At 34.3% G+C, this 27,980-nt stretch overlaps 1 protein-coding gene across 1 annotated transcript; it reads left to right on the plus strand.

Annotated features, from left to right (window-relative positions):
* LOC141666136 (peroxidase 72-like) lies at positions 1-27,495 on the plus strand. The gene is made up of 5 exons (XM_074472131.1): positions 1-225; positions 316-507; positions 4,813-4,978; positions 26,648-26,785; positions 27,266-27,495. Exons 1-5 carry the CDS (start codon positions 1-3, stop codon positions 27,493-27,495), a joined length of 951 nt encoding a protein of 316 aa, XP_074328232.1.
* Positions 27,496-27,980: the final 485 nt, after the last annotated feature.

A 27,980-nucleotide genomic window follows, 5' to 3' on the forward strand; every position in this document is an offset into this window, starting at 1 on the left:
ATGGCTAATTCCATTAGCATTCTTATGCTTGTAACTCTTCTAACATTTGCACCACTCTGCTTCTCTCGCAAAACTAATACAGGTTATCTATACCCTCAGTTTTATTATCGTTCTTTCCCACAGGCGGTCCAGATAGTCAAGTGTATCGTTTCCAATGCTGTTACAAAAGATACTCGTATGGCTGCTTCCCTGCTCCGCCTCCATTTCCATGACTACTTTGTCAAGGTTTAAATCAACCAAGGTTAAAGTAACTGGATGATCTTCTATTAAGAGTGCATGTCTAATGTCTAATTAATTCATTGTTTCACCATGCAGGGATGTGATGCATCAATACTCTTAGACAACAGCAGTAGTATAATCAGTGAAAAAGGTTCTAACCCTAACCGAAACTCTGTATGTGGTTTTGATGTTATCGACCAGATAAAATCGACACTCGAGAGAGAGTGCCCTCAGACAGTCTCTTGTGCTGATATCATGGCTCTGGATGCTAGGGACTCTACTGTTTTGGTAAATTTAAACATTTTGCATGCAATTTCTTTTGCTACAAATGAAATAGTTCATGTCATTATTACCATAAATTGTTCGATTTATACGTCATATATATACATGCACCAGACTTACCTCTCTAGTATGACAAGTGAACTGAATAGTACTATAACCACTACGCCATAGATGGCCTATCACAATGGTTTAATCATGCATGTTACAAAATTATGTTACCTTAGGTATGCTCATCTTAGCCTACCGCAACGTAGTATATTTAATGTTACCATAACCTTTATAACATGTTACTATAACATCAAAGTGTTACAAACTAGTAACATGTAGGAACTTATGTGACAATAGGGTGTTAATAGATAAAAAAGTAATATTTTACAAATAATTAAATATATATAATTATTTGACTTAAAAATTAATCAATTTTTATAATATAATTAAGCAATAATATTAATATTAGCTAAGATTAATAAAAAATAATAATTTTTTAAATTGCACTAATTAATAATTGATAATTTTTTATCAATAAAAAATTTAAAGACTATTTAAACTTAAAATTTATTAAAAAAAAGTAAAATTAGCTGCTGTTTTTTGGACTCTCAATGGCTTTTAATCGGGCGGGCTCAAAATTTTTGGAGAAGCGGGTAAAATTTTAGACATATCTCTGATCTCTCTCCCATTCTAAACATATCCCTTATCTCTCTTTCATTGGCTCTCTCACGCTGTACACATCTCTCTCTCAGTCGCTATCTGAGATTAGCTCTCACCGATTCGAGCTAGGGTTTCTAACTTGAAAAGCGGGTAACATTTTGAAGAAGCGGAGAAGCGAGTCACAGATTGGCTAGGATTTCTAATTGAAATTGGGGTCAAATCAGCTTGGGGTTCAACATTAAGGTAATACCTCTCTCTCTGATTTTATTATATATGTATATATCAGTCTCTCTCTATCCCTCTCTCTCCCCTGAGCCAAAATGCACAAGATCTCAAAGCTCTCCGTCTCTTCTCTGCTTAGAAACGACGTCGTTCGTTATAGAATGCCCGCTACTCCTCTCTCAGCTCTCAATCTCAGCTCTCAATCTCTCCAATCTTTCGGTAATTGACACTTTTAACCCTATCATATATCATATTATATGGGTATAATTTTGATTTATGATGTTTTTCGTGTAATTGACTGTGCTAATTGATGTGTAGTGATAAAAAAAGATTACTTCTTTTAATTTTTTATAATTTATGTTCCTCTTTGTGTATTATGTGTGATTAATTGTGTTAATTATGCTAATTGTTTTTCAGAAGCAAGAACACTACGGGTTGTGTTCTTTTTTCGTTTGGTTGTTTGTAATTGACAATATGTTCAATGTGTTGTTAAACTACTGTATTACACTTTATGCGTGATTGTAATATAATTTTTCTTACTTAATTTTTTAGTATGTATAAACTAGTTTATTAGTATATTATTAAAAATTAGTTTGTTATTATAAAAGCTTGATCATGATTTGATGGATGTGTTTCATGTTAAATTCTCGTTTTGAGATGGATGGAGTGTCTTAAATTTTATTCTATGTTGGAATGAGTTTGTGTACTCCAGATGCTCTATATCATTATTATATGAAATTGAGTTAATTTTGAACCTGCACAGGCAGGAGAGGTTGACACTAAACAGCGATGGTTCTCCGCCCTACCTGCTGGTACATCCGGTGGTAAAAAATGTTCATACTTTTAATTGTACTTTTGTATGTGATATTGGGCACCTGGTTCATTGTTTGCATGCTCCTGCCAATGCATTGGTGATGACCTCTGATGATATAAAGGAAGTCAGGAACTTTTTAGTATGCATCAATGATGATATCAAGGATGCATCTCTGCAATAAAAATGGGGAAGAGTGCATCTAGCGGTAACTTAATTGAAGTTTTAGGGAAAGTTATAATAAACTACTTGTATGAGTAAATCGACATGGCCCGTGAAGTTAAATCTAACAAAGTATAGAACTATTCTTGATTTGTTTATATTTATAATAGAGAAAATACAACTGCTGGTATATTGAAGCAGCAACATAGCCACCTAAATGAACTGCAATTAAGCTTAATTACTCGGGTTGTAGCTGAACCGAGAAGCATAACCCCTTCTCAGCCCAAATGTGCGGAGTTTAGGTGAAAAATGCAACTTGCAGTAGTTCGTTAAAGTGTCATGTAGTAGTTTAAGTAAGTTATATATAAAAGAGGTGTGGTTATGTCATTTGTTACAAAATCATGCTGAATTGCAATTATTTTACATCTTCTCAATTGTCAAAAACATTATGAATTCGGAGTATTTAGTTGTTCATAGTTTCTACAGCTTATTAAAAACAATATATTCCACAATCAAATATATAAATAGTGGTTGTTTGGTTAATATGTCAAAATAGAACTTTAACTTTTTAGGAAGTGCACATTAATAAAGTTGCTTGGTCGACAAAAATAAGGGAAGTTCAACTCGAAGATGCCCTTATGAAAACCTATTCATGTCGTTAGATAAAAAAATTTAGATGTAACTCATCATGTCTATAAATATCAATTTTAACATGGAAAAAGGCAAAATGAGGGTTCTACATGTATCTTCCTATCAACAAAACTGATTGTGTTCAATTTATTTATACACTAGGCCAGATGATCTGCTGTTAGTCTCTGCATATTTAACACCCTCAACACCAACTTCATATCGACTTGAGAGAAGAAAAGAACTACTTGATCATCAGTATCATCTTCTCTGCATTTCTTCAACTTCTTCAGTATGCAGTTTCTACTTCTAATATGATCTTTTAGCATCCTATCCTTCTGCATGCCAAAATTATATTAAATTAAACGTTATAGTTCTAGCCTCTAGACTGCATGATGATCAAATATAAGCGCACACCTTTTTGAAATCCTTTTGGACTTCTTTAAATGTTTGAGAGTCTACAGGGTCTTGAAGTAGGATCTGCCCCTTCCTGCTTTTCAATAATGCAATATTGCAGTTCTTGTCAGCACGAATGAAGCGCCAATAGATTCGTATTGATTCTTCAACGATCTCCACTATCATATCACTGGTAATGGAATATTCATCTTGTTTGCTCTTTCTTGCTTTCTTTTTGTCCTTGGAGATGTCCTCTGTCAAAGCAAAGAAGTATGGACTGATGTTGTACATTATACATTTTTCACCGATTAAAAGTTAAAACCATACAAATGTTCTACCTTAACCGAAAGAAAGAAAATGTTCTTGCTCTTTTATACATGTCCATAGAAATGCAACTTCAGTGTTTTACTTTTTTTGTGCAAAGAATGAAATACTAATGTGTTATTCAATTTATTTTTTCTCAGTGTTACAAATAGTGAGCTTATAAAAGATGAAGTTGATATTGACATTCGTATCCAGGCTGACAAGGATAATGTAATAATTACAATCACGTAAGTTTTGTAGCAAAAGATAGTTGATGTTGGTTATGTTTTATTAGTCAGTGCACTGAGTTTAATCCAATATTTATATTGCAGCAATTCTGGTATTGGTATGATAAGTGAAGAATTAGTTGATTGTCTGGGTACGATTGCACAAAGTGGGACAACCAAGTTTCTTACTGCATCGAAGATTCCTCACACCAGTTACCACAGGCTCTGACCTTTAGATTTTAGACGTGTATCTTTTTACATATCTTGTTTTGCGTACTAGTAACAAGTGTTATCGTACCAGATTTTAGATGTATTTTTATCGTCCTAAACTAAGTACATGTTCTTTGGAGTATGTGGAGTTGGTGAATTGTGTGAAAACTGTTGTATTTGTTGGGGGTTTGTGAAAATTGATTTGGTGATTGGTTTGAATTGTTTATTTTGTTGACTTGGATGAAAAACAGGTTTTATGGCATGTTGAATTTAGAAACAATTCCTGTCAATTTTTTTTAAGAAATATGTTACATTAGGTACTTAAATATTAAAAACAAATTGGTATAATACAAACCATTATTGTTACCCAGTGGGCCCCACAGGTGGGCCCCATTTTTTGGAAATTCTAAGTGCAAAGGTAACATACATAATGTGATATTATAGACATAGATTGATGTTCCTTTGATTGCTATTGTAACACAAATGTCAATGTTACACCAGGGCAAAAGTAATGTTACCTTAGGGGCCAAAGGTAACTCGAAAAAAAGCAACTTAATTTTTATGTTACCTTAGGCCTTTTTTTGGCTGTGGTAACACTTTTTTGGGCCTGTTGTAACATTTTCTTGGTTTTGCTGTAGGCCATTTATGGTGTAGTGAACCTTACATGAAAAACATAAAACTGATCATTTCATATTTTGTATGTAGACTGGGGGACCTAGCTGGGAGGTTTCATTAGGAAGAAGAGACTCAAGAGGTGCGCGCTTGAGTGGCTCTAACTACAATATTCCTGCTCCAAACAACACTTTCCAGAAAATACTGACCAAATTTAAGCTACAAGGACTTGATATAGTTGACCTTGTGGCACTATCTGGTAAGTTATACTGATTTTTGTTGAAGCATTCGGGACTATTGACTATACTATAATATATAATTTTAGAATTTCTTAGTGCATAAATTGTGAAGAAATTGTGAAGAAAAAAGTGCTATTTATTTTTTTAGAAGAACTAAAATTTCATAGGTTTCAAGGTTGCCTGGTGCAGAGATTATATAGTTGTCCAGAAATTAATTTACATATACCACTAACTAAATCAATATAGTAGATGCTTCTTATGATTATGTATTTAAAGAGTGGTCCATATAGACTAATGCCTATTTTAGTAAAATGTAAAATGAAAATATTTCTTGTTAAATTTTGTGACAGTTGTGGTTTTACCAAAGGCTATTTATTTGGTTTCTGAAATTTTTATATTATGTGTTACTTGTAGTGGAAAAGCTGCTTATGGAATGATGAAGCAGATGGCTGGGAATCCAACCAAATGGGAAGGGAGAAGAGTCCTTTTCATTCACACTGGTAGACTCCCATGTACTTGCATGGCAAGGTCTGGAAAGCTTGATCCAGTAATCGGAAGAGATGATGAAATAAGGAGATGCATACTGATTCTTTCAAGGAGAACAAAGAATAATCATGTTCTTAAATACCGTAATTGGAGCTAAATAACGTGGAGATGCATACAGATTCTTTGTTTGGTTGTTTGAATTGTTTATTTTGTTGACTTGTATGAAAACAGGTTTATAGCATGTTCAATTTACAAACAAATCATGTCAATTTTTTTTGAGAAATATGTTTCATTAGGTACTTCAATATTACAAACAAATTAGTATAATATAACAACAAATTATTATAAAATGGTTACAGTAGGGAAAAAATGTTACAATGATTTGGTGACCCACATGTGGGGCCCACAGTGGCCTTACATGTGGGGCCCATTTTTTTTTGCAAATTCTAAGTGTAAAGGTAACATGTATAGTGTGATACTATAGACATACTTTGATGTTACCTTTGAAGCTTATTGTAACATAAAATTCAAGGTTGCATCAGGGTAAAAGAATGGTACCTTAGGGGCCAAAGGTAACTCCAAAAAAAGCAACTTAATTTTTATGTTACCTTAGGCTTTTTCTGGCTGTGGTAACACTTTTTTGGGCCTGTTGTAACATTTTCTTGGTGTTGTTGTAGGCCATTTATGGTGTAGAAATAGCTTCGATTTGGGATAGGTATCATTGTTTTTGGTTCAAAAATGGAGAAGTTGGGTTATGGGCGGAGTTCGCTGGCGTTAATTGAAGAAGACGGCCGAAGTTATGGCTGGTTTTGACCGAAAACGGAGCATTAAGCTTCGTTCGAGGTCGTTCATGTCTGGTATTTGCTTTTAATCAAACTGGGTCTGTGTTGGGGAAGAAATAGCACGAATAACAGCAGATTTGTGGCTTTTTGGGACCGTCAGAGTTCGGCGAAGCTCCGCCGGAATCTGGGGATTACCTAGAAACCATTCGGAGTTCTTCCCAATCCGGTTGGTTCGCCTAAACCCTGTTTCAACTCGGTCATTTGACCCAGGTTTGATCCTGCACAGCCTATTTTTTAATTCTGAAAAGCGTTTTTGACAATTTCTTTTTAATTTAATTAAAAAAAATCCTTTTGCTATTTTCAAAAATCAATTTAGTTATATCTAAAAATTAGTTAATAATTATTTTAAATTCTAAAAATTATTTACTTAATTATTTTAAATTCCAAAAAAAATATTTCTTTTATTATTTTCAATAATTCAAAAAAAAAATTCATTTAAATTGTTTAATTATTTCGGATAATTAATCAGTTTATTTAGATAATTTGTATTATTTTTATTTTAATTCCAAAAATTAAGGAAAATTCATTTTTAATTCTGATTTTTCTAAATATTGATTTAAAAATTATTTTGAACTTTTAAAATTTATATTTTTGTATTCAAAATCAATTAATATTATTATTAATTTCTTTATTCTTATTTTATTCATAATAAATAAACCGTTCATCGGTTTAATACGAAACGAACGCGTATAGACTCAGAAAAATACTACGCTTTCAATAAAAATACTTTTGAGTCCTAAATTCTTTTATATTACAAGGTTTTTTGATTTGCAAGTTATTCTGAATCGGTATCTAATTGACAATTGACATTGACCCGATTTTAGGTTTAAACGTACCCAGTCGAATCTTTTGACGAACCGAGTCATATGTGATATAAATTATGTATATATGAGTTATGTGCTTATGTGCTATGTGAATTACGTTCTTGCGGGGGTCGAGAGTCATATGTTTGAGTGTTTCCTTTATGTGTGGGCTATCGTGTGGGTAGACGATAGGGTTTTGACACGCAGATCGTGGAGTTATTATCTAATAGACGATTAAATTATATCTTTTAATTATTGATACAGATCGTTCGAGTGATCAAGACAAGGTGTTGGATAAAGAATGAGATGGAATGGTATTGGATATCTGGCTTCTAGCAATCGCAGGAGCAGTATATCGGTGAAGTTTTGAAAAGAAGGACGGTGATATTTTGAGACAGAATGTCAGAATAGATGCGTCTTTGCGAGTGTGACTAACTGCTAAATCCCAAAGGAAAGTATTTCTATAATCATTTATTGTTCAAGTGATATATATTTTGAATCCTATTATGCAAGTATTGTTTTCCCTATTCTCAGTTCAGAATAGACAAGTGTTCTATATATTGCTGAATTAAAATGCTTATCATGCAAGTACACTCTGTTATTCTATGTTCAGAATACTCAAATGTTTTACTTATCAAATTACTCGATTTATAAATATTTTGGATTTTGAGAAAGATGATTTTGTTGCGAGTATTCCTGCCCAAGTGAATGGGGGAATAAAATTATTTAGGATGTCGATTGATTCGGCTCCTTTTTCAATAAAAGGTTTTAAGATTGAAATGGTTACTAATTACAGCATAGGTGATCGAGATATTGGTCCTGATTTAATATATTTCAAGGCGAGTATATGCCTTTTCTGGCGCCCTATATGTACCGTATGGCTGCGGGATACGGGTAGTACCTATATATTTTCAAATTTTCTGCTTTGGATTAAAGGTGAAATGCGGTTTCAAATCAGTTTTTGATTTATGCTGATACTTACTTTGTTGTTAAATTTCAAATATGGTAATAGTATATATGAATGATGTTGACTTCAATATGAGATTTTGTGAGCATCAAAGTTCATATTGATATCTAATTTGATATGACAACAAAAGAAGTATTAATTTCAAGAGTTCGGTTTTGAATACGGTTTTTAATTCAATCCATAATCATTGCTTCTTGTTATTATTGTTTACGATATTTTCGTAAACAATGTTTTACGAGTTTTATTCTCATCAAAATTCAAAGTATTGCTGAAGCATTTCGCTCGAAAATATCAAAAAGAGTTTTGAATACAGTGACAAACAATGATACAATTCAGCAATTATGGTTTTTAAATGTTCTGCTCTAATGCAAATGTCGGTTTTATATTAAAACAACCATATATATGCTATAATGAACTTGATGAGCATTTCTTTCGATTATACTTGCCTTTTTTTAAATTTCTCCTCCAGTGAGGATTAGCTTGCGCTGTTTAGCCGCGTAATGCGATGAATCAAAGAAGAAGTTCTTGGAAGGTGGTTGGTCCAAGATTTGTGAACTAGTGTAAGTTCTATTGTATAAAGTTATTTATATTATATTATATTATAATTGTGTTATTATATAGTTGGGCCTAGTATACTTCGTTTCGAAGTTATACTAGCGGGTTAGTATTGAATTGGAATTTGTTGAAAAATAGTTTTAAAAGAAAGTGAAAATTTATTTGTACAATTTGTATATCTTGTTAGTTTGGGGTCACAGATGCTATATTTCAGTTGCTGGCATTTACTTATCGATTGAACAACTTATTTTGGATTGAGGTTTTATCGTGGCGACCAAATTCTCTGACCCCGGATTTTGGGGGTGTTACATAAACCACTGAAAATAAAGAACTTAACAAATTATGTGTGTAAATTAAGTTACAACATGAATAATACCCATCGTATTGTCGAGTGTTAACAAAATGTTTTCCTCTTGAGTAAAAAATTACATTAACATGTTGTCGGTAAAAAAATATGGGTGCAATTATCACTGTTAATGAAGACAAATAGAGAGAAATGAAGACAAACAGACTAATACTTCTATATACACCAACTTTGAATAACTAGTACAAGCAAGAATAATACCCTATAAAATATGAAAACATCAATCAAAGCCCCCAAAACTAGAAGAACATCAACACCAATTAGAGAAGCCCTAATCAAAATACCAAATCTTGAAGCTTGAAATCAATAATTTATAAACCCCAAATCAAAACCCTAATTATAGTTAGCACCTGTTAGTACCTTAACAATATAGCAAGAGTTACAGAAGCGGGGTTGAATGGAATTCTTGAACATTTTTCTTGAAATAAAAATGTTCAACTCGATTATGGATATATTTGTTTTGATTAGCACAATGCGGAATGTAAACTTGAATGAATAAAAACATAAGTAATTAAAAACAAGAGTTTTTAAAAACTTTCTGGTGGATTTAAACAGTTCCTCCAGAGATATATATAATATATCGAGAGGACTCTGTGTGCAGAAATGCTCACAGCTGCTTACAAAATAGAACTGCTGAGAATACAGGAAATGTTAAAGATTGTACTTACAAAGATTTCTCTATTTTCTTATGTTTCTCAGCTATCTTAGTTATTTTTCTATTTGCTACTCTCTTGGTTTATATATTACCAAGATTACAAAGTCAAAAGAACTGAACAAATATAAAATCTAACAGTCTTGATCTTTGCTGCTTTTCGTCCTCTATTACCCAGTTAATGGGCTTCCACAGTGTGTTTGTATCCAACTCGACAGCTGTGTGTCAGCTTTCACTATTCAACTGATGTTTGAATCTTGATATGATCATCCGTCGACTTTCAGATCATCCGTCGATGACTTGATTGATCATCCATTGACTGCTATATTAAACATCCGTTGATAGTCATTTGATCATCCGTCGAAGCTTTGTTAATCATCCGTCGGTAGCTATTTTGGCACTTGACTTCATTTCACTTATACAGAATTACAAGACATTGCTTATGTACAGTTAATCAACATATTCTGCATATCTAGTTAAAGTCAACATGACTTATATGCTACTACAGATTCTATACAAAGGTGCATACATCACTGTGCTACAAACTTATTATTACATAAGCTACTCACTAGATGGATAATAAGTTAATCATCCGTCGGGACTAAAACTCTTATCCGTCGAGTGCTACATAATTTCACTAAGTAAAATCTACTTAGACATTTTGTTTAAGTGATCATCAAGTACACAACATATTCACAAAAATCTCCCCCAATTTATGTCTACTGGAATTGTAGCCATAAATTAAGAGACACTTGATGATTACAAAACATCCTTAACATATATCTTTAAAGATAAGTAGATAAAACTGAAAGTGCTTCAATTTAAACAAAATGTACAAGGTTCGGCTCACAGTCAGTTCAAGATGCTCCTCTAGCCTGAGCAGATTTTTCTAGTTTCTTGAAGGTCTGGATCTTCTTCCAAGCTTTCTGTTGTTTTCTTCAATTTGATTCTGGAGCTTCCTATGGAATTCTAATTCATCAGATTCTGAGAGATCTAACATTTCTTGCATCTCCAAGTGAGTCTCATTGCTAGAGATACTCAATTGGTCTTCTAATCTGAAGAATCTTCTCACACCCTTGTCATCCATGAATTCCATCAGCCAGTAGGGCCTTAGATGCACTCTTCTCCCTGTGTATGGGATGATAAGAGTCTTGGGAAGTGCATCTTTGGCTCTAACACTCCTTAGCTCTTCAATCTTCTTCAATACTAATCTTCTTGCATTTACATTGAACCCAAAGTTTTTCTTGAAGGATGAATAGACTTTGATCAACACAGCTTGGCTTTCTTGAAGTATCCTGTGAAGAGGCCACTGAATCTCCCTTCCTCCTTTGTACTTGAGCACCAACCTTTCAGGTAGGTTTCTGTATGCATCAATTGCCCTTACCTCATCCAGCTCCTCCAGATAAAGGTTTAGATCTGTGAATTCTTTGATGTCACATAAGTACAGGTAGTCTCCCCTGTTGACCTTTGGTTGATCTTTGACTACTGACTTGGATTTGAGAGGTGACAACTTCACTTTCTTGACTGCCCTTGACTTTGTCCTTCTTGGCTTAGTAAGAATTGGCAAGTTGAAGTCAGGAATTGGTAATTTATCCCACTCTATTGGCTCATCCTTTGGCACAATAGGCTCTCCATGTATGTTCCTGTAGGGGTCCACCACCCTTATATCTTCAAATACTACAGAGGGCTTTGATGATTGAGTTTTAGCTTGAGTGGATTCCTTAGGAAATTGATCTTCCAATTCCTTGTCAACAACATCCAATTTTCTTTTTGTTCTTTTAGCCAGTTCTTTCTTTCTTGGGGATTTCTTCTGTTCTTCAATTTTCTTCTTTGATTTAGTAGCTTGAGATGGTTGAGAGGGAATTTGTTGAGAAGAATTCACAGCCTGTAGCTTGGCCAAGATACCAAACTGTTCTTTCTTTTGTTTAGACTTCTTTGCATTTAGAGCAGCTTACCTCTTTTCCTGCTTCAATCTGGCTTTTTCTTCTTTCTTTGCATGAGCAAATTGTGGATGTCCAGCTACCACACAAATTTCCTTCCCATTTCTGAATATCTTTGTAATTCTCTTTCTTGAGGCTGAATCAACTGGATCTTTGTAGAAGACAATAGATCTTGACAGAACCTTCTTTTCATTAGGCTTGGGTGTCTCATACACAGTATCCATAGGGTTCTTCAAAGATGACTTTGGATAGTTTGCCCTTGGTTTAAGAATTATCTCAGCCTTTGTAGTCTTGATGCAGGAAGATTGTCCTTTCTCCAGATAGTTCATGCTCATCTCATTCACACTGATTTGCTTGACATGAGAGTGATGGATGGCTGACTGAACTGGTTCCTTGACTAATTCAAACCTTTTCTGTATGTCCTCATCAATCTTTTTCCAGTTGATCAGAGTAAACTTTCTTTTATCAGCATCTTTCAAATTTTCTGCTGCTGCATTGATAAGATCTATACCATCTGCAATTGGTGGCTTGGAGATAGTAATTGAAGGTATAATTACTTTGTTGATTTGAACTAGAAGTTTCTCCCCCTCAGTTGGTCCTTTCTCCCCCTTACTTGATTCTCTCTCCCCATTTTTGTTATCATCAAGTGGAGGAGTTAGGCCTTGTGCTTTAGCCAATTGCATAAGAAGATTTGTTTGAGTCTGTTGATTTTGAAGAAGTAGAGCCACTGAATTCTCAATAACTTGAACTTTGTTCTCCAGCTTGGCTATCTTCTTGTCAGAATCTGATTCTCTCCTAAATCTCAGTAATAGATCTTGCATGGTATCATATGGCATTACTGAATCCAGCTTCTCAAAGTTATAGGTCTTCAAGTCAGCTATATCCCTTTTCAATTCATCCACACTGAGATTCTGTCTTAAGTGTTGGATCTTCATTAGATGTAGAGAGTCCAGGTGAGCTTGAAGAACAGCCTTGGTACCAGCATCTGAAGTTTCCTGAAGGGCCTGTTGAATAGCTATTACTTGTTTGACCAAAGACACCTCAAATTGCCCTGGTGTAGATTCCTTTGCCCATGCCCATTCAGGTAAACATAAAGTAGAACTTGGGCCTTCAGCTCCCCCTAAGTTCATGCTTCCATCCAAAGAACCATAGTCATCATCATCAGAATTTACTCCAAATTCTTCAGATGGCTCTCCATCTTGAGATAGCATTCTGTTCACAGCAGCTTTATCTCTTTAAAAAGATTATGTGGTGTGCACTAAATTCAAAGTCTGCTCTGCCTCCACATTGCCCTGAGGAGCCAACAATTGATTGGCTGAAACAGGGTGAGTAAAAGTGTCAGCATCCAAGGAAATGTTATCAATTATAGCTTTGTAATATTGCTGAAATTGTCTTTCCTTTTCAGCATCATCCACAATCATTGACTCACTAGCAATGGTTGGTTCAATCTTTATTTCTCCAGTACCTGCCTTTCTCTCATATTCTCTCTTTTGTTGCATCAGGGTCTCACCCTGGCTCCCCACCCTCACACCCTCACCTTCACCTACTAAGGTGGGACTCCTCTCACTCACTTTTGCCAATCCTGAATGAATGGATTGCTGAGATTCACTCTTTTCCTCTCCTTTTTCCTGGGAGCAACCCAGCCTCTCACTCAATACACTCTCCTCTCTCAGTCCTAAGAGTGATTGTATTACCACTAAATCTTCTGCACTTGAAATTATTGAAATTTGAAGTTGTGCAGAGACACTCGACGGATAAGTGATATCCGTCGGGTGAGTGGTAAAGCTATCCGACGGATAACTGCTGTAAAGCTTATCCATCGGGATACAATCACTACTCGACGGATGAGCAATATCCATCGAGAGAGTAGAAATGAATGAGGTAGGAAGAGAAACTATTGTTGACTCTGTGTTGATTGAAGTTATTTGAGGCACATATGTCACAATAGAATCTGAAAGAATTGGCAAGTGAGCCAACAAATCATCTAAAATATGGTGCTCACTTGCACTAGATTTTGGCTTCCCCAACAGAGTTAAAGAAGGGGAATCAGGAATTGAAGTGTTTATCATGTCCACTTCCAGTGAGTTAGTTGGTGAGTATGGTGTTTCAGTGGCTTCTATAATGAGAGATTTTGGCTGTGACTCCACATTTATTGGAGCCACATCAATCTGAATTTGAGAAGGTGCAGGGACTGTGTTTTTAGCACCAGTTTGCACTAAGTGTGTGCCTTGTGCATCCCCAGTTGTTTTGGATTTCTTCTTTCTGGTGTAAGTTTGGGGTGAGCTTGTGTCCCTAACCCTTTTGGCCTGTGCTCTTGGATGAGAGCTTTGTTCAATAGCCACATCCTTTTGTGAGGATGCAGCTAGAAGTGAGCTTTTGTCTTTTTTAAGCACTGCAGTTTGTTGGGAAACTGCAGTGTGGCTAGGCTGGGATTCACTCAACTCTCCAACCTTATCCTTGGGGTTTCTTTGATGTTCACCCATTTCCTCACCTATCTTACCCTCCTTCACACTCCCCTCTTTGGCTTTGGTAGATTTTTCAACTGGTACCTTTTGAGAGATACCAGAGGGGGTTTTCTTTAATTTGGATTTAGAAATTGCAGTTGTTTTGGCAGCTTTGGTAGGCAACTGTTTGGTCATTGTCACAGTTACAATAGCTATGCCTGAAGTCAAAGAAATAGAAGAGATTGGAATAGTTGAGGGTATGGATGAACTTACCTCACTTACCTGAGGTGTCAGCATTACAGGAAAATAGAACATTGGCACATCCCTGTGATGGTTGGCTGTGTTCAAGTCTGCAATGATTCTTCTTTCTTGAACCCAACAAGCTAATTTGTTATTTGGGTTCTCAAGCACAATTTCATGACAAAGATGGTTAGCCAGAAGCATAAAAAATCTAGCATAGTAAACATTCTTTCCTCTTTTGGCTAAGTCACCTAATTTAAAATCTAACTCATACACAATAAGGTCACTGAAATTGTAAAATTTGTCTGTAACTAGCATATATAGCATGTTAAGCATGGAAATATTCACAGAATCAAAATTACTGATTTTTCCAGAAAAGACTTTAGTTACAACATCACACATGTAACTCCATTCCTTCCTAAGACCTAGTCTTCTAATGTCACTTAGTTTTGTAGTAGGAAGTGCATAATGAATGGAATTGAGCATATTGACAATATCAGTGTCAGTGTGTGGTGCAGTTACATTATCATCAGGAATCTTGAAACATGCTTTTATTACATCACTATTGATACAAAATTCATTACCTTTGATGGTCAAAGTGATGGTTTTGTCAGTAGAGTTGTAGATTGTTTTTGTCCACGTCTCTTCAACAACTTCACAATGAATTGTGGGTGATTCCAGCATGGCAAAACTTAACTGGCAGTTCTTCATGAAGTCCATCATCTTATGATAGTCTTCTGATTGCTGAATACCCTTATTGACCAAAGCAGTGAAGTTGTTCTTTTCATATATGAACCCAGTCTGTGACATGATCTTTACTACGGGTGCCATTGTTAGAGAAGAAAAGTTTGAAGAGAAAGAGGATTTTTGCTTGAGAGAGAATGAAATAACACAGTTGAATTTGAGAATGATAAAAGAAAATGATTAGAATGAAATAAGCTTTTATACTTTACTCAGAATCAACGGATAAAAATAATAAAGAGAAGTAAATTACCCAATAGAAAATGCCTAAAATAGCCTTTTAAAATAAACTGTAAAAATTCCACCCATTATCCGTTGTGTAATGTTTAGAAACTGTAAGTATACTCGATGGATAATGTTCAGGGAATTAACGGTTATGATTTAGACACTTCGACGGATGAGGATAAAATGTTATCCGTCGAGCTTTAAAATATTCCAGAAAAGTAATTGATTTTTATTTATAATTTGTATATCGACGGATGACTCAACCCGATGGATAATGGTCATCCGTCGAGATGCAAATTTTGACTTAGCCAAAATTTCATCCAAGACTAAAAATCAGCTAAATTTCTGGCTACTTTTCAACTTGCAAAATAATTCAGATAAATTCAAGAGTAATTAAGCATACCTAACTCACTTACCAACCTAGAAAAGGTGGATTCATCCAGTGTCTTGGTAAAAATATCTGCAAGTTGCTTCTAACTTGGAACAAAATGTAGCTCTACAGTACCATTCATTACATGTTCCCTTATGAAATGGTACTTGATGTCTATATGCTTTGTCCTTGAATGTTGCAATGGATTTTCAGTGATGGCAATTGCACATGTGTTGTCACAGAAAATAGGAATCCTTTCAACTTGCAAACCATAGTCTAGCAATTGATTTTTCATCCATAAAATCTGTGCACAGCAACTGCCAGCAACAATATATTCAGCTTCAGCTGTAGAAGTAGAAACTGAATTTTGCTTTTTACTGAACCAGGACACAAGCTTGTCTCCTAAAAATTGACAGGTTCCTGTTATGCTTTTTCTGTCAATTCTGCAATGTGCATAGTCTGCATCTGAATAACCAGTTAGATCAAAACCAGAATCTCTAGGATACCAAATGCCAAATTTTGGTATTCCTTTGAGATATTTGAAAATTCTCTTAATAGCTATTAAGTGAGACTCTCTAGGATCAGCTTGAAATCTAGCACAGAAACATGTAGCAAACATTATATCTGGCCTACTAGCTGTTAAGTACAGAAGTGAGCCAACCATGCCTCTATAACTTGAAATATCCACAGACTTTTCAGTAGTGTTTAGTTCAAGCTTAGTTACAGTGGCCATAGGAGTTTTTGCAGATGTGCAATCCATTAGATCAAACTTCTTTAAAAGATCAAGAATATATTTAGTTTGACTAATGAATATTCCATCACTAACTTGCTTAACTTGTAAACCAAGAAAGTAAGTTAGTTCTCCCATCATACTCATTTCATACTTACTTTGTATCAGTTTGGCAAACTTTTTACAAAGTTTCTCATCTGTAGAGCCAAAAATAATATCATCTACATAAATTTGAACAAGTATGCTAGAGCCATTAACATTTCTGAAAAATAAAGTTTTATCTACAGTACCTCTTGTGAAGTGTTTTTCCAAAAGGAACTTTGATAAAGTGTCATACCAGGCTCTAGGTGCTTGCTTTAGTCCATAAAGTGCTTTCAGTAGATAATAGACATACTCTGGGAAATTTGGATCTTCAAAGCCAGGAGGTTGACTTACATACACTTCTTCCTCTAAATCTCCATTCAGAAAGGCACTTTTGACATCCATTTGATAGACCTTGAAATTGGCATGGGCTGCATAGGCTAAGAAGATTCTGATGGCTTCAAGTCTTGCAACAGGAGCAAATGTTTAATCAAAATCTATCCCTTCTTGCTGACAATAGCCTTTAGCAACCAATCTTGCTTTGTTCCTTACTACTATGCCATTTTCATCCATCTTGTTTCTGAATACCCATTTGGTGTCTATTGGATTCTTTCCTGTAGGCTTGGGTACCAGCTTCCATACTTTATTCCTTTCAAATTGGTTTAGCTCCTCCTGCATAGCTAAAATCCAATCAGGATCTAACAAGGCTTCTTCTACCTTCTTTGGTTCTTCCTTAGACAGGAAGCTGCTGTATAGACATTCTTCTTGAGTTGCTCACCTGGTTTAAACTCTGGAAGAAACATCACCAATAATCAGTTCAAAGGGGTGATCTTTTGTCCATTTTCTTGGTTGAGGTAGATTAGCCCTAAATGAAGAGACCTCAATGTTCTTTTGATGTGTGATTGAGTTTTAATTGCTAGAAACTCCCCCTGAGTTTGTGGATCTTTGATTTGAGATAGGGGTACTTTTTATTGGTGATCTGCCTTAACTTCCTGCTCCTTTTGATAACCCGACGAATGGTGAATTTTGAGTACCGACGGATGAGGCGGGTTGTCTTCCGACGGATAATACAAATTGCCTTCCGATGGATGAAGCATTATATAACTCGATGGATGTTGAATTTTGTGCTTCATTTGTGGTAGATTTGTCTACATTATCCTTAGACACAGTTTCTTGATCACTCTCATCATCACTTTCATCACTGACCATCTCAACATTGTCGAATTTGAGGCTTTCATGGTAATCTCCATCTTTTAGTCCTTCAATCTTTTTATCATCAAACACAACATGTATAGATTCAACAACAATGTTGATTCTTAGATTGTAGACTCTATATGCTTTACCAACAGCATATCCAATAAAAATTCCTTCATCTGCTTTAGCATCAAACTTCCTATTTTGATCAGTTTGATTTCTCAGAATATAGCATTTACAGCCAAAGACATGAAGAAAGTTTAGAGTTGGCTTCTTGTTCTTGAACAATTGATAAAGTGTCATGCATCTTGCTTGATTAATCAGAGAGATGTTCTGAGTGTAGCATGCAGTGTTTACAGCTTCAGCCCAGAAATAAGTTGGTAATTTTGATTCTTCAAGCATTGTCCTTGCAGCTTCAATAAGAGATCTATTCTTTCTTTCCACTACTCCATTCTGTTGTGGAGTCCTTGCTGCTGAAAACTCATGCAAGATCCCATTTTCCTCACAAAATACTCTCATGACATAGTTCTTGAACTCAGTTCCATTGTCACTCCTGATTCTTCTAACTTTGAAATCAGGATGATTGTTAACTTGCCTTATGTGATTGATGATGATTTCACTAGCCTCATCTTTGGACTTTAGGAAATAGGTCCAAGAGAACCTTGAAAAATCATGTACAATTACTAGGAAAAATATTTTCTTTGAAATTGACAATACATTGACTGGTCCAAACAAATCCATGTGAAGCAGTTGCAGAGGCTCTTCAATTACTGAATTAAGTTTCTTCCTGAATGATGCTTTAATATGCTTCCCTTTTTTGCAGGCATCACACAGTCCATCCTTTGTAAAATCCACAGAGGAATGCCTCTAACTAGCTCTTTCTTTACCAGCTCATTCATGGTCTTGAAGTTCAAATGGGATAGCTTCTTGTGCCATAGCCAACTTTCATCTTGACTTACTTTACTAAGAAGACAAGTTACAGATTCTTCTTTAGTTGAGTTTAAGTCAGCTAGGTACACATTTCCTCTCCTCACACCAGTGAGAACCACTTTGTTGTTTTGATTATTAATCACAACACAGGTTTCTTTGTTGAAGGTTACTGAGTTGCCTTTGTCACAAAGCTGGCTGATACTCAACAGATTGTGTTTGAGACCATCCACTAAGGCAACCTCTTCAATGATGACATTGTCATTTGTAATCAAGCCATATCTCACAGTATAACCTTTGTTGTCATCTCCAAAAGTGATACTTGGGCCAGCTCTCTCTTCAAACTCTGTGAGTAGGGTAGAATCACCAGTCATGTGTCTTGAACAACCACTATCCAAGTACCAAAGATTCCTTCTGTTTCCCTACACACATCAAAATCAAATCAAGTTCATTTTGGTACCCAAGTTTCTTTGGGTCCTGCCTTGTTAGCTTTCTTCTTCTGTTTATTAGGTCTTAACTCATTTGACTTAGGAATTTCAGATTCTTCCTTAGTCATTTGGGTTGGGCCTTCGAAACCACTAGATGCAACAGAATTATCATGCATGTTATGGCTAACAGGAAATGGCATGCTTGGTGCAAACATGTTATTCCAGTAAGCATGCTAAATGGCATTTGAGGCATATTGTATGCATCATAATATAAATTAGGTGCAAATGGCATATTAGCAAACTGTGCATTCATGTTCTGTGTAGGCATAGCATTAACAGGCATGAGAGGCATGACATTCATGTTAGAGAATTGAGGCTGAACAGACATGGGAGTAGGCATGGCAGATTTACAATTAACAGATAAATGATTTATACTACCACACTTGACACATATTTTTCTAGGAGCATATTTGTCAGGTGTGTAGTTATTGTATTTGTTAATCCCTACTTTACCATTCATATTGTTTTTCCTTTTAGTCTCTGTTTTTACCTCTATCTTCTCAAGTCTGTCACTTAACTGTTTGACAGTCATGTGACCAACATTAGCCTTCTTCCCTTTCTTGGCTTGACTTGACTCTCCTGAAACAAAGTTCTTGGAAACAGACCCATACTTCTCATTTAGCTTGGTTAATTTGGCTTTGCTAATGGGTTTGCTTACAGCCGACGGATGAGGATTTTTATCATTCGACGGATAATACTTTTTGATATCCGACGGATAGTCCTCATCATCCGTCGAGTCTACATCTGTCAGCAACCCATCTACCAAAATAGGTTCTAGTTTCTCCTTATTCTTTTTCCAGGCTTCATCACAAAAAGACTCAATTCCTTGAACCTTGGTGATTTGAGCATAAACATCTCTGGATGTTTTCCATGCTTTAATCACCTCTTGTTCACGATCGAGCTGCTTCTTTAAAATTTCTTCCTTTTTCAAGGACTCAGTTAATTCCTCCTTGGCAATTCTACACTCAATTTTTAGTTTCTCAAACTCAACAAACTGAGACTTAAGCACATTATTCCTCCCACTCAAAAACAAGTTATTTTCTTTGATTTTAGCATTTTCTTTAGTGAGGGACTTAAGTGTAACACGCAAATGATACAATTCTATAGACATGTCATTTATTGCATCATTACACTCAGCTTTAGATAAATGTGCAAGGTTTGTAGTGATTACCTGATTGCTTGAGGAACTTGTCTCTGTTTCATCAGACTTGGCCATAAGGGCTAGATTGGCATGGCTGACATCTTCATCTTCATCCAAGCCATCAGCTACCCAGTCATTCTCTTGTGTAATAAAAGCCCTTTCCTTTTGTTTGAGTAGATCAAAGTATTTTTGCTTGTAATCTACAGAATCAAATCTTTTCTTGCTGGAATCTGACTTTTTACACTCATTTGCAAAATGCCCTGCCAAGCCACATTTGAAACACTTGAATTTTGATTTATCCACCATGTTTCTATTTGGCTTGGCAGCTCCAAAGTTCTTCTTGAACTTGAGCTTGGAAAATCTTCTTGAAAGGAATGCTAGGTGCTCATTAATGTCCTCCATGTCATCTTGGCTCAATGAATCTTCATTTTCTGCAGCTAGCCCTTTACCCTTGCTTTCACAGGCCTTTGAAGTTGATTCCACAGCTTCCATCTTCACTTCCTTCTCTTTTTCCAGATCAGCAACTAGTGCAATGGATCCTCCTTTCTTCTTTCCTCTCTCTATTCTTTCATCCTGCTCTATTTCAAGCTCATAGGTCTTCAGAATGCCATACAGTCTCTCCAAAGTAAACTCCTTATAATCTTGTGAGTTTCTCAGTGAGACTGTTATTGGTTTCCATTCCTTTGGAAGAGATCTGAGAAATTTCAGATTGGAGTCTTTAGTCTGATAGACTCTTCCATGTAATTTAAGAGCATTTAGTAGCTTTTGGAATCTACTAAAAATGTCAGTGAGTGACTCACTTTCTTCATTGTGAAAATGCTCATATTGCTGAATCAGGAGCTGCATTTTATTTTCTCTTACTTGCTCAGTACCATCCCAGATTATCTGTATTGTGTCCCAAACTTCCTTGGCATTCTTGCAGTTGATAATGTTATCAAACATGTCTGCATCGATACCATTGAACAGAATGTTCATGGCCTTTTCATCTTTCCTGACTTGTTCAATATCAGGATCAGACCATTCGTGCCTTGGCTTTGGAACAGATGGTTCATTTCCTGTTGCAGCTCTCATTGGAACATGAGGGCCTCTTTCTATGCAGTCCACATAGGCCTCATCTTGAGAAAGCATATGAAGACGCATCTTTACCTTCCAATGATGGTAATTATCTTTATCAAGAAAAGGAATCTTTAATCCAACATCTTTCTTGTTCATCTTGCTGAATTATTTTGATCTTTAAACTCTTTGTAGATTAAGAGCTTGCTCTGATACCAATTGTTAGTCCCTTAACAATATAGCAAGAATTACAGAAGGGGGGTTGAATGGAATTCTTGAACCTTTTTCTTGAAATAAAAATGTTCAACTCGATTATGGATATATTTGTTTTGATTAGCACAATGCGGAATGTAAACTTGAATGAATCAAAACATAAGTAATTAAAAACAAGAGTCTTTAATAACTTTCTGGTGGATTTAAACAATTCCACCAGAGATATATATAATATATCGAGAGGACTCTATGTGCAGAAATGCTCACAGCTGCTTACAAAATAGAACTGCTGAGAATACAGGAAATGCTAAAGATTGTACTTACAAAGATTTCTCTGTTTCTTATGTTTCTCAGCTATCTCAGTTATTTTTCTATTTGCTACTCTCTTGGTTTATATATTACCAAGATTACAAAGTCAAAAGAACTGAACAAATATAAAATCTAACAGTCTTGATCTTTGCTACTTTTCGTCCTCTATTACCCAGTTAATGGGCTTCCACAGTGTGTTTGTATCCAACTCGACGGCTGTGTGTCAGCTTTCACTGTTCAACTGATGTTTGAATCTTGATATGATCATCCGTCGACTTTCAGATCATCCGTCGATGATTTGATTGATCATCCGTCGACTGCTATGTTAAACATCCGTTGATAGTCATTTGATCATCCGTCGAAGCTTTGTTAATCATCCGTCGGTAGCTATTTTCGCACTTGACTTCATTTCACTTATACAGAATTACAAGACATTGCTTATGTACAGTTAATCAACCTATTCTGCATATCTAGTTAAAGTCAACATGGCTTATATGCTACTACAGATTCTATACAAAGGTGCATACATCACTGTGCTACAAACTTATTATTACATAAGCTACTCACTCGATGGATAATAAGTTAATCATCCGTCAGGACTATAATGAGTTATCCGTCGGGACTAAAACTCTTATCCGTCGAGTGCTACATAATTTCACTAAGTAAAATCTACTTAGACATTTTGTTTAAGTGATCATCAAGTACACAACATATTCACAACAGTACCAAAGATGTACGAGTTTTATATGTGTGTTTGAAATTTAATTGTGAGAGCATGCGATGTGTTTGTTTGAGTCGCTCCCCTTTTATTTTCTTTTTGTTAAATTTTCAACGCGTGCTTCCTAATTTTCAACCCCCGCCCACCAGTTTTTAACTAGGCCCAAGTTTTTGTCAAAATAAAAAGTTCCACCCAACTTTCTTTGTTAAAATTTAATGTATTAATTTTGTTTCTTTTAACAATTTCTAACATTTAACATGAAAATATAATTTTATTCATTAATATATTTATTTTCTATTTTGTAAAATTATTTCATTTATTTTCAAATTATCATTGAATTTATTTATTTTTATAAAAATATTATTATTGAATTAAAATTTTAAAGTCTTATGAACAACATCACAAGTGTAGCTTTATTATAAATGATTATGTTTCTTTATTATTGATGACATTTTTCCGGTAAAATATCAGTTGATGAAAAGTAAAATGGAAGATAACTGTACTTATAATATGTTTTTACTCTAAGGACCAGCACCACGACTGGTACGGAAAATAGAAATTTGTGTCGCGTGAATAGATCATGTATGTCGCTTAAATGATAATTTATAGTGGTGGATATATTTAGTATAGAGTATTAAATTGGGTAAAGAGCAACGTAAACAGTAAATTATATGTAAACATATGCCTTAGGTAAAAATTTGATGTAAAAAATTCATAAACCCACATATATGAGGGAGAGAAAGTGACGTATGTAAAGAAAATAAATGATGTACACAACAAGTATATTCTAGTTTTAAATCCATATTTCGAAAAGTAAACCTAGTTGAGTTTTGAATAGTTGAGTTTTGAATAATATGACTTACAATACTACCATATATTTTTATTTGGTGTACATGTTACCTTAAATAGGCCATGTAAAAACTCATTTTGTACTAGTGCAAATTTATTGAATACCAAATTTGTGACCCGTGTAGCATCATTAAGGGTATAGTAATAATGATGTACGACTTCAATATTGTAAATGACTCGGGCAAAAGTAATATATAAAATTTAGTGCCCAGTCAAAATCAAATATATTAATCATAAAAAATCAATACTTGATAAGAATTTTAATTGATAAGATAAAATTAATATGATACGTTAGGAAATGATTTATTTGAAATATTACTCGTTCTATTATTTGTACACAAATCTATTCGAGACTTAGTAGAAAAGGGAATTTGTTGACTTTTATGTTATAGTGGAATGTTAAAGTTGCTTAAAAATTTAACTTCATGCACATCAATTTTTAGACAGAAAGTATGTGAAGAGAGTAATCATCAAGCATTATTTTTACATAAGTAATAATATATCAACCAAGCTACAGATACTTTTGAATAGATGTTTGCATTGCCAATTACTAGAAAATCTCATATTTCAAACTATCTAGATTGAGGAGAATTATACTGACCTGTAAATTTTCAATCCACGCAAGAAAGGCAACAAAAAATTTAATCAAACATATATAGGGAGATTAATCTATATAAAGTCACAACTTACAGAACATCATGATATTTATACGTGTTAAGAGCACCATATAACCCGGTTAGGAATATAAAAACCAAGGCATTATAGTGAAAGATATATTGCACAAAAGATAACTAATCACATATTCTAAATGAACAAACCTCACTAATGAACTTTGTTGACCATCCATTTTGTAGCCTAAATCTGTTCCAGGTCCCATTAACATGTAGCTAAGGACATAATTTAACCTATAAACTAGCATTACCAAATAAGTACTTGCTCCTGGATTCAAATCCACAACCTTCATTTATATGAAACCTCATTTATATACTCATATATCAAACATAACAGTCAGCATTCGCAAAATTGTTCGTAGGGGGACATCAGGTCTAGAGTTTGGTTCTCGCCTCCTCTCCCCAGTTCCCCTCCCTCTATAACTAAAATCTAATGCAGTAATGAAAACGCTGAAATCAAAGAACTTAACAAATTTTATGTGTAAAGTGAATTACAACATGAATAATACCCGTCATATTGTCAAGTGTTAACAAAATGTTTTACTTTTCAGTAAAAAATCATTTTACCTTGTTCTCGGTAAAAAAATATGGATGCAATAGCCACTATTAATGAGGAGAAATAGAAAGAAATGAAGATAGATAGACAACAAAAAGAGAGAGTGAAAATAACAAAAAAAAATTGACCATTCATTACTCAAACATAATTGAATATACCAAACGAGGAACTCAAATTAGGAGTACAATGATTTCTAATGAGATTAAGAAAACTGTAATTAAATTAACACAAACATACAAACAAACATACTTGAATATAAACAGACTAAGACTTCAATACACACCAACTTTTAATAACTAGGACAAGCTCAATTTAAGAATAATACCCGATAAAATATGAAAGCATCAATCAAAGCCCCTCAAACTAGAAGAACTTTAACACGAATTAGAGAAGCCCCAATCGAAACCCCAAATCTTGAAGCCCGAAATCAATAATTTGAAAACCCCAAATCAAAACCCTAATTACACTTACCACCAAAGATGTGTGTTTGAAATTTGATTGTGAGATGGTGAGATGTGTTTGTTTGAGCCGCTCCCCTTTTATTTTCTTTTTGTTAAATTTTCAACCCGAGCTTTCTAATTTTCACCCGCCGCCCGCCAGGTTTTAACTAGGCCCAAGTTTTTGTCAAAATAAAAAGCTCGGCCCAACTTTCTCTGTTAAAATTTAATGTATTAATTTTTTTTAATGATTTCTAACATTTAACATGAAAATATATTTCTATTCATTAATATATTAATTTTCAATTTTATAATATTATTTCATTTATTTTCAAAATCTCATTGAATTTATTTATTTTTATAAAAATATTATTATTAAATTATAATTTTAAAGTCTTATGAACAACATCACAAGTGTTGATTTATTTAAATGATATTGTTTCTTTATTATTGATGATATTTTTCCAGTAAAATATCAGTTGACGAAAAGTAAAATTGTAGAAAGTAAAAGTAAAAAATAGAAATTTTTGTGAGGTAAATAGATCATGTGTGTCGCTTAAATGATAATTTAATGATAATTTATAGCGACGTAAACGGTAAATTATATGTAAAAATATGCGTTAGGTAAAAATGTGATGTAAAAAATTCAAAAACCCACGGATATGATCGAGAGAAAGTGACTTATGTAAAGAAAATAACAGATGTACACAACAAGTATATGCTAGTTTTAAATCCATTTTTCGAAAAGTAAACCTAGTTCAGTTTTAAATAGTACGACTTACAATACTACCATATATTTCTGATTTCGTCTAAGTGTGACATCAAATAGGCCATGTAAAAACTCATTTTGTACTAGTGCAAATTTATTGAATACCAAATTTGTGACCCGTCCAACATCATTTGTTTGAAATGACTATTTGAGGAAACATATATAGCTGTTGAGAATTGGCTAAGTGGAAGATCAGGATTTATGTCACAATCAGGATATGATTAACTACTAAAATATGATTATCCGTTGAAAGCTTCGATATCATCCGTTGATATACATAAATGATTATCCGTTGAAGCTAGAGTATTTATTCGTTGATCAAAGCTATCTGTTGAAGAAAGACTTGGATGATAAGTCATGACTGTGAGATAAATCAGAAGGTGATGATTTATAGGATCGTAGTTGATTTAGATTTGTAAAGTATTAGAGTTATATTGTAATATTAATTATAATTGATAGAGGACTGATTTGTAGCTGTGTAGTATATAAACACGGAATAGATTATCACAATTTGTAGTGCACAACTAGAGTATTCGTATAATCTAGAAGCTCTTAAGAATATTATTTTTGAGAGAGTTTTGTAATAGTTTATTAAAGATCAATATAAACTGTTATTTGATTTATATGTTCTTACTTTACTTTTATAATACATTGATTTGTTTAGTAATTGTATCCAAACCCCTTAAACAATTACTTTACAGGAAAAGAAGTGGTATATGAGCGGTCAAATTGACTGTTAATTTGAAAAGGTCAAGATTTCTGAATGTAAGTATAAAAACATGAAAATTCCCATCCTTAAGAAAACTGATTACTCTAAATGACGAGTAAAGATATTGATATTCCTTGAATCTATTGCTGATGAATATATTGATATCATAAAAATAGGACCTCAATATCCTACAAAAATTGTGGCTATGTTTGCAGATGCTCCTGAACACTATCCCATAAAAGAAAAATCAAAGTGGTCAGAAGATGAAAAAGTTGCAATGCTTAAAGATGCTAAAGTCCGGAATATTCTGCACAACAATTTGAACAATGTGATGTCAAACAAAGTTATTGAATGTAAGACTGGAAATGAAATATGGGATACCTTAAAAACGTAATGTCAAGGTACGATGGAAATAAAGAAAAATAGAAGAGTTGTTCTTGTGCAAGAAAATGAGCAATTTGATGCCAACGCTGATGAGTCAATTACTGACATGTATGATAGATTTTTAACATTGCTGAATGATCTATCGTTGGATTAAAAAGAATATGAAAGGGAAGACTCAAACACCAAATTTTTGAGAGCTCTTTTAGAAGATTGGGATATACAGGCCACAATAATCAGGGATCAATATGATCTTGATTCTTTGACTCTGGATGAAGTGTATGGGATGCTGAAGACTTATGACATGGAGATCCAGCAAAGAAAGAATAGAAAAGGTCAGAAGATGAAGGTTGTGGCTCTTAATGCTGAGACTCACACATACAAAGAAAAGATAAGTGAGAGGTCAAGAGGAAGGAATATTGTGGAAGAATAAGATACTGATGATGTATCAGATATTGACACAGATACTGGCGATGATTCTGAAATCATAATTGATGATACTCAAGTGGTTGAGATGGCTGCAATACTGGTAAAAGGTTTCAAAAAGATGATGAATGGAAAACCACAGAGAAAAGTTTATTTCAACAGAAGGCTCTCTGATCAAGGAAAAGATAAGTTCAGAAGGAGTGATGGTCAGAACAACAAGGAAAGGAAGTTTGACACAACCAAGGTGACATGTTAGAACTCTAATGAAAGGGGACATCTGGAAATTGAGTACCCCAAGATAACTGGAAAAGCTTTGGTCAAAACAAATTCCAACATAGACTGGATGGATTCATCACAAACTGACAATGATGATGAATGTTATGCACCTATTGGAACTCATGGATTCATCACAAACTGACAATGATGATGAATTTTATATTTCCTGTTGATATTGATAATATGTCTAAACTAAAAACTCTCTTGTACTCTTTGCATGTTACCTTTAAATGTAAGACTATTGAATGTGATAGTTTGACTGCTGATATAAAGAAGCTTAAAGAAATAAATGAGGTTTTAGAAGCTGAGTTAGTATGCATTAATAAACATGAAAAATCATGTAAAAAAGCACAACATAATGAAACTCAGATAAATATCAGGTATGCTGGACTAGATAAACTCAGAGAAGTGATCCGGTAGGCGCTGGTTTTTGAAAAGTTTTACAGCCCGCTTTATCCTAGTGGT

This window comes from Apium graveolens, chromosome 6 (genome assembly GCF_009905375.1).
Source record: "Apium graveolens cultivar Ventura chromosome 6, ASM990537v1, whole genome shotgun sequence".
Taxonomy (NCBI): Eukaryota; Viridiplantae; Streptophyta; class Magnoliopsida; order Apiales; family Apiaceae; genus Apium; species Apium graveolens.

Bases quoted from the DNA above. Each gene is read 5' to 3' on its own strand.
- LOC141666136 (XM_074472131.1), top strand. From the start codon at position 1: ATGGCTAATTCCATTAGCATTCTTATGCTTGTAACTCTTCTAACATTT. The intron at 508-4,812 runs GTAAATTTAAAC...TTTTGTATGTAG, and splicing joins CTAGGGACTCTACTGTTTTG to ACTGGGGGACCTAGCTGGGA. The intron at 4,979-26,647 runs GTAAGTTATACT...CTATGTTTGCAG, and splicing joins TGACCTTGTGGCACTATCTG to ATGCTCCTGAACACTATCCC.